The sequence below is a fragment of the Triticum urartu genome, chromosome 1 (assembly GCF_003073215.2).
Source record: "Triticum urartu cultivar G1812 chromosome 1, Tu2.1, whole genome shotgun sequence".
Lineage (NCBI taxonomy): Eukaryota > Viridiplantae > Streptophyta > Magnoliopsida > Poales > Poaceae > Triticum > Triticum urartu.
In genome coordinates this window covers 51,125,504-51,133,598 of record NC_053022.1, presented here as the reverse complement: position 1 = coordinate 51,133,598, position 8,095 = coordinate 51,125,504, and the positions used below count along the sequence as shown (strand labels likewise).

The 8,095-nt window shown below is 49.4% G+C and overlaps 1 protein-coding gene across 1 annotated transcript; it reads right to left on the bottom strand.

Annotated features, from left to right (window-relative positions):
- Positions 1 to 5,042: 5,042 nt before the first annotated feature.
- LOC125546460 (tuliposide A-converting enzyme 1, chloroplastic-like) lies at positions 5,043 to 7,183 on the bottom strand. The gene has a single exon (XM_048710719.1). It carries the CDS (start codon positions 6,370 to 6,372, stop codon positions 5,302 to 5,304), a length of 1,071 nt encoding a protein of 356 aa, XP_048566676.1. The 5' UTR covers positions 6,373 to 7,183; the 3' UTR covers positions 5,043 to 5,301.
- Positions 7,184 to 8,095: the final 912 nt, after the last annotated feature.

Genomic DNA, 8,095 nt, shown 5'->3' with positions numbered 1-8,095 from the left:
AGATAAATAACTGATATATTTCCCAGAGTTCAAATATCCACTAAAATTCTACTTTCCATTGAGGAGCTCCCTAATCACTTGTTATTATCACCAAATCACACTCAGTGTGTAGAGGTTTTTCAGATCTTTAGCCTTCGGAAGCTCAGTGAAAAATCCACAACTTCGACGTTCCCGGCGGACTCCCATAACCTAGGAGTCTCCAAACTCGAAGAGAGATTAGCATGATGAGTGCTTGGAGAAGAACTCAATTCTTTTTCGGGCAAGGAAAGATATCAAATCTCACTTGAATCTACTTCCTCTTACATTCCCTCACTCTCGCAAGTAAGCTGAGCTCAACCGAGTCATTTAAGAGAAGGGGTGGTTTTTGGATCTCATATATGAATGATCTGAAGAGACCCTCATTAGAGGGTGAGTTTGAGGGGTATTCAATTTTTTATAACACTTCAATTCTTCCATATGCTAAAGTCTAGCAATTTGTTCAACTAAATGATTTTTAAACTCAATCTCCTATCCAATTAGCAAATGGCTTTATAAAATTTCATCAAGGACGTCGATTATAGTGGATAATCATTTTTATTCTCTCCTTTTGTAACTTCCACTGGTGTGTTTCGCCCATCCATGAAGGAACTATTGCAAGGTGGTTGATTCTCTTTGAGATCTGGTTTGGACAACGGAGGTTTTCCTGTCATTTTCCCCAAGGAGTGACCCTAGTTTATCGAACCCATGAGAGGATGTGCATTATTCAAAGCCTCTACCAAGTCAAGATCAGAATTAAATTCTAGTTTTTGTAGCCGGGCCTTAACAACCTTGGGGATGTAAACACTAGAATTAAAACATGCTTGGATATGAGGTCTTGATCCTTACAACCATACATTTGCGCTAGGGATCACCATGATCTTAATATGTGCTCTGGAAGACACCCATTAAGATGTGTTTGGAACGTGATGAAGTGAGGGATGTGTCCAAATTACATCTTGGCCGATGCGCGACCTACATCAAGAGTCAGTTGTCTAAACGCATACCCTTACCGTCTCCCGGGGTTACCTTGGTTATTAAGAATATAATTCAGACGAAAGCATTGAATGTCTAATGACTACACCTCATAAATCCCCAAGCATTGGCTTTTCTGCTACCGTACTAAACCTTTCTTTCACTGGTATTTAGAATAGCAATGTGTGTACTCCTTGCTCCTAACCTCCGCCTTGATCAAACTTCGAGATATTGTGTACATGTGGGGGCATAGGACGAGAAAGAGACACGAGACAACTTCGTAGCAATCAGACACATACATTATGTTAATTCAAAGCCATTCCATGGATCCCTCATACAAATACATAGGGTTCAAGAGCATTTTTTTAGTATTTCTTTCTTCAAAATTTTCCTTTTTATGTTTTTCCTTTTGGCTTCAATTTTTTATTCTCTCTTTCTTTTGGTTTTAACCTTTTTATTTTATTTATTTTCAATTTATTTTTTGTTATTTCTAAAGTTCACGAACATTCTAAATTTTATGAACCTTGTAAAAACCATTCATGGTTGTTTTAAAAACTTTATAATTTTGTATATTCTCATAAATATGTTTTAAATATGCAAATATTTGTGAATATTTTTCAATTTGATTTTTTGAATAATTTTAAAATTAATGAACCTTTATTAAAGTTACGGTGGACGATGATGGCGAAAGCAAAATTCGGGTAGATGGTATGTACTCCCCTTAAAAGGAGTAAGATATCCAATGCAGTTTTGATACCCAGAGTTCACAAGATTGTATTTTCCTAAAAACAAACACGAAGCTAGCATCGAAAATAAGAATATAATGAATGATGACACTTGTTATTATGTTATACCTTTGGGAGGTGCATTAAATGAATAGTGCACTAATGCATAATGAACCCTTTTGTCATGTGTAGAGGGAGGAAGGAGGGGTTGCTACATGGCCGGACCGCCGAAGGGAGGGGGAAGGAGCGGCTACTACAGGGGTGCGCCAGTGCTGCTAGTCGGGACTAGACATTCGAGACCAGGTAGTTGAGGAAGGAGGAGGTTGCGGCGGGGGTGGTGGTAGGTTGGCCGTGTGGTGGTGGCTAGGAACCCTAGCTGCCCCACCTTCCCATGTTCCACGAGCACGCCTTTTATTTCCATTAGCTCTCTGGTGGGTATGAGTCCCTTTGTGGTCGGTTCACTTTCTCATTTGCTCAAGAGAGAAATGGATCGAACATTTTCCCACTTACTATTGGCACAGTTGGGTGAATACCTCTCAATTTCTAGGACACAAAGGAAAACGGTTGGTTGAGAAGCTAGAAAAGTTAAGGTCAGACTGTTGCATGAATTTCACTACAAGAAGTTGCAGCTTCTTGAGAATTTGGTTTGCTGGGAACATCTTTGATTCAACTTTTAGCTTTCAGAACCACTGGTTGGCAGTTGAAGTTGAACCAAACACAACCTAAACACAATGCCCTGTTGTTTAGCTTAGTGGTAAGTTGGTCGGTTCATGAAACCCGAGGGGTTTAGAGCATCTACACGTGTGGTCACCAAATCCGGCCCCTCAAACGCCCGCGGACGTCTGGGTGCGTCCGTGGGCACTGACCAGGCACTTATCAAATAACTATCTCTTCATCCGAACAACTCATATGTGAAATCTTTAAACCATACAAACCCTGCAAGAAAACATCTACATAGTATGTAGATCAACTAATCCTCCACACTACGCTGCTCGTCGTCGTTGAAAATGTCCACTATCTCCGTTCCAGACTCCAGGGAACATGGGGCAGACGCAACTCCGGCTCCTCCTCTGCCTCCGCCTCCATCTCCGCTTCCACCTCATCGAAGAGTGCGTCAGTCTCCGGCGGTTCTTGAAGGAGGAAGCGTCGGTTGGACACCACGTACGGCCCATCCTAGATGGACTCCAGGATGGTTGTCTGCTCCGCCATCTTCGCCGCTTGGGCGACGGTGAACTCCGCCATGGCCTCGTCCATGGTGAAGCCTGAAACAAGCGTCGGCTCCGTCACGTCCACCCCCTCCATGGGCTCCGGTTGGCGCTCCCCTTCCTCCTCCTTCGGCCCGGCTAGTCTGGAGGCAGGCCCGCAGTGATCCGGGTCGCGCTCCTCGCCCGGATCTCCTCCTCGACCTGAAAGCGGCGCTCCGGTGTTAGCATAGCGTAAGTGGTCTTCTTCTGTTGTCCATGTCAGACGACGAGGGAAATGGAAGGTGGAGACGGAGAGAAATATGGTTGGGCTGGTGGCACGGAGAGGGATGGAGAGGTTGTGGGCAGGGTTGGGGAGCCCAGCCGGCTTAAATAGACAAACTTTGGCCTAGCGGCGCCACGTGGTGTTTACACCCCCCACAGAAGGAGACACATGTCCGACTGTTGGGTTTTTGGCCGATTTCGTGTGGGACCCCATCGTCAGTCCAACATGCCAAACACACCGGGGCCTCCCCATATCCGCCCCATATTTGGGCTGGATATGAGGGGTGTCGGTCAGCCCGGGCATTTGAGGCCCATTTGAGGCGCCCGTCTAGGTCGTTTTTTTACCGGTCACTAACCGGGGCGTCCGCCCGGGCGTAGGGGGGTCGAGAGGCCTGGTTGTAGATGTTCTTAAAGCATCTATAGGCGCGGTCATCAAATCCGGCCCCTCAAACGCCCGCGGACACACCTGGGCGCGTCTGCGGGCACTGGCCGGGCACTCCTCAAATTGTGTCCTCCACATTCATGTATCTCATATCTGATACTCTATATTCATACTAAAGCATGCAACATGAATAAAACTATGTGAATCATCAAACATACATAGAATCGTACATAAAAATGCACGTTTTGATCACCAAAAGATCACCAATGGATCTCCAAAAGATCGTCAAAGTTTACATAATCCACATAAACAACAGACAAGTTTAAACCACATTACTAAAACTTTGAAATTAAAGGTGGAGAAGGCGGATCTTCACCAATTCATTGCCGGGCCTTTGCACTTCCGGTCGACGGTGCACGAGTTGGCGTCCGCGGCGGGTGGTGGATTGTCGGGGTCATGGGATATATGTGGAGCTATGGTCGTCGCCATTGTTGGAGGAGGAGTCGGTGATGACAACAAGCCCCTTCATCCACCGGACGACCCTATCTTGCTGTCGCTTCAGGTTCACCACCTGATCCGCCTCGGCCGCCTCACGCTTCGACTGCCCAATGACAAGCCAGAGCGCTTCCGCATTCTTCCTCCATAAACTGCAAGCGTCTGTATCCGCCATCGCCAATGACCGACGGTAGACCCAAGCGAGGAGTCGCTCGTCCTCGTTGTGCTCCACCGGCAACCTGCTGCAGCGGCGCACGGATTGCTCCGTCGCGTCCCTTTCCCTTGTTTGCTGCCACTCTCGGCGGTCGGCGCGCGTCTCCTATTCCGGCGTGCGCGTGCGGGCCGTCGAAGTGGGCACTAGCACCCACCGCCGCCCACATGGAGCAGCGGCCGGCGGGAGAAGGGGACGGAGCGGATTGCGCAGCCTTCGCGAAGCTAAGCACGGGCCATGAGGGGCAGCTTCGGCGGCCGCACTGCACCGGCGTAGGAGCGGCAACGGTGCAGATCCGGAGCTACCCCCTGTGTCCACCTTGGACCGCTCCGGCGCAATGCGGAGAGTCAGCTTCTCGTCAATGTCGAGGTTGGAGCTTTAGTGGCTGCCGGAGCTCGACATGTCGTTGGATTCGGTTGGAATCGGAGGAGGGAGGGGCGGGGAAGCGAGAGAGGACAGTGGAGTGAGCTAGGGTTCTTAGAAGGGACAAATTGGGTTTTTTTTAGGACAGCGTGGGGTCGATGATGTGCCGGGTTGACATGGTGGACGTGCCTAGGCCGCCTCATATCCTGCCTATATTTGGGCTGGATATGAGGGGTGTCGGATAGCCCGGACGTCTGAGACCAGTTTGAGGCCCTCGTTGAGTCGGGTTTTTTGACCGGTCAGTGATCGGTCCGTCCGCCCGAACGTTTAAGACAAGTTTGAGATGCTGGGTGTAGATGCTCTTACGTGGGCATCTTTCTTCCAAAGCATGAATCGAGATCAAAAGGGCATTGAGCTCCCACTATGTTGTCATGGGGAGCCTATCAAGTTTTTCAAAATTCAAAGAAAATATTGTTACTGACATAGACACGAAACATACTAATTTCAACGCACGCCGATGGATGCAGCACAGATGTATAGCAAAATTCCAAGAGCAGACTTCAAATCCGTTGCTCTTGGGAGATAGCGAGTCTGCTTCATTTATTAGCCGCCCTGACGCACGACGACAGGAACCGCGCACGGTTCAACTTCAACGGGGAGCAGGTGAGGTCAAGCACGAGAAATGAACCCCGCGACGCGGTCCAACATGTCCGCGGCCGCCTCCGTCCCTGGCCGCATGAGATGGAACACGTGGTCCTGCCCCGGCGTGTCCACCAGCTCGGCCTCGCCGCGCCACCCGCTCGCGAGCAGCGCCGCGTGGTACGCCCGCCCCTTCACCGCCAGGAAGTCGTCGCCCGCCACGGCCACCATCGCCCTCTTGCCCGGCAGCGCCGCGAGCCGCGGCGCCGCCACGGCGCACGTCGGGCAGAACCTCGGGTCGTCGACCCCGGCGTCGGGGCGCGCGCACATGATCCGCCACTCGTTGCGGATCCTGACCTCCAGCGCCGGCGCCATGGCGTTGGTCGGGTCCCAGAAGTAGGGGTGCACCAGCAGCACGCCGACGATGGCCGCGCACGGGCGCGGGAGGCCCTCGGCGGCGGCGCGCAGGGCGACGTTGTGCGCGATGTTGGCGCCCGCGCTGTCGCCGGCGAGGAACACGCGGGACGCGTCCCCGTGCGCCGCGAGCCACGGCTCGGGGCCTCCCGGTGCGGAGCCGGCGACCGCCCACGCCAGGGCCGCCCACGAGTCGTCGTAGGCCGCGGGGAGCGGGTGCTCCGGCACGCGGCGGTACTCCACGGACACCGCGAGCGCGCCCGCGCGGGCGGCGAGCGCGTTGAGGTAGCGGTGGTACGTCGGGGCGGCCGCCGTCTCGACCATGAACCCGCCGCCGTGGAAGTACACGAGGACGGGCAGCTTCTTGCCTTCGCCCCCGGACGCCGCAGCCGCTGGCGGGAGGTAGAGGCGGACGGAGACGCCGGTGGCCGGGTCGATGACGACGTCCTTGGACGCCACGCCCGTGGAGGCGTCCAAGGACGCCGGCACGGTGTCGGTGCCGAGCAGGCGCTCGACGCGGCCGCTCTTGTACACGCGGATGAAGGGGAACAGCTCGGTCTCAACCACGTCGGCGGCGGCGCTGGAAGCCATTCCGGCGGTGGGCGCGCTCTGCGAGGTCGAGCTGGTGACCTGGAGCGCGGTGCTGGCGCAGGACAAGTGCAGCAGAGCAAGTAGGGGACGGGCCATTTTAAACCGAACAATTTCGATATTTTGTATTCGAGCTGGTAGCGCCGATCGCGTGGAACGGAACGGAACGGGGTGGCCGGCCCTCGCCTTGCCGTTGGGGTGGCGCGCCGGGCACACGGGTTTGTTGTTCCGGCCACCCCCGTTGCTGCACCCGCACTGCACGTCTGCGCTTTACAGGTTGTGTGGTGGTTCACGGTGGTATAGAGATACAGAGTGCTTGTCCGGCAGACCGGCACCATGCATGAACAGGATTGGGTTTTTTTTTGGACGTCGATAACTCCCGACCGTTCGGTTTAGGAGAACCCCGGTCCGAACGGAAAGGTTCGGCAGGGAGGAGCGATGGAACGAACGATTGTGTCGTTCGGTGTGGTGGAAGGGCAGCCCGAACCCTTTCAGCCTCTTCCCTCAGCACGTGTACGTAAAACCAAAAAAGGGCCTAAAAAGGCCCAGCTTTATAAACAAAAAATAGTCCTTAAAAAATCAAAAAATGACGCTTCTTTTACAACAGAAACAAAAAAAAAATCCTGCTACGTGAGCACATAAAAAACCAGTTAGTGGGTATGTCTTTGATCAAAAAGTTTAATGAAAAATTCTAATTCCAGGGTCGAAAAAAATATAATTTGCCGTGGTCCGAGAATAAAGTAGCGCAAGGTAAAAAAAATCTCAAATTTGGCATGCTTAAAAAATATTAAAATTTGCCATGATGTTTTAATTAAAATTGACATGCTTTGTATGGAATTTGAGAAGAAAAACTTATACAGGAAACTTGCTGTGGTGTTTTAATTACACGCAGCCAAAAAAATAAAAACATGGAGAAATTGCCATGAAACTAATTTAAAATTGACCATGCGAAATTTCCATGTATTTAAAAGTAAATATGCCATAGTAATGAAGTTAAAAAAATTCCATGGCAAAATAAAGTAAAATTCTGACATGGCAAAAATAGAGTAAAATTTGCCATGTATTTAAATTGTAAATTTGCCAAGTATTTTAAGGTAAAATTGCCATGGCAAAAAATATAGTAATTTTTTGACGTGGCAAAGTACAGTGAAAATTGCCATGTATGTTCCAGTAAAATTGCCATGGCAATAAAGTTAAAATTTTGCCATGAAAAAATAAAGTAAAATTATGACATGGCAAAAATAGAGTAAAATTTCCCATGTATGTAGATAGTAAATTTGCCAAGTATTTAACCGTAAAATTGCCATGGCAATGAAGGTTAAAAATTGCCATGGCGAAATAAAGTAAAAGTTGACATGGCAAGTAGAAAGCTAATTTGCCATGCTCCATAATTTTTCTTTATTTTGGCATGGAAAATAAAAGGAGAATTTTGCCATGACCAAAAATTGTAAATTTGACATGGCAAAAAAGAGTAAAAAAATTGCATGGCAATGAAAGGATTTTTTTGCCATGTTTGTTAAAGTAAATTTGTCAGGCAAAATGAAAGGGAATTTTTGCCATGTTGTGATAAAGAAAAGTTGACATCACAAAAAAAAATGCATGCCAAAATGAAGCTCGAAATTGCCATGGCAATAAACTAATTTTTTGGCATGCTAGAAAGTTAAAAAATTGCCATGTTCTTAAAATATGAAAACCTTATGAAATATAAAAATGTCATCGTGAAAATGCATATTAAATGACCCTGATAAAGGCGTGTCTGTTCGGCCTGCAGACACCCCTACCCGGACGAATCGCTTGGGAGGGCAGGGGCATTGACCGAACG

What these genes read in the sequence shown, in the direction of transcription:
- LOC125546460 (XM_048710719.1), bottom strand. Translation starts at nt 6,372, where the DNA reads ATGGCCCGTCCCCTACTTGCTCTGCTGCACTTGTCCTGCGCCAGCACC.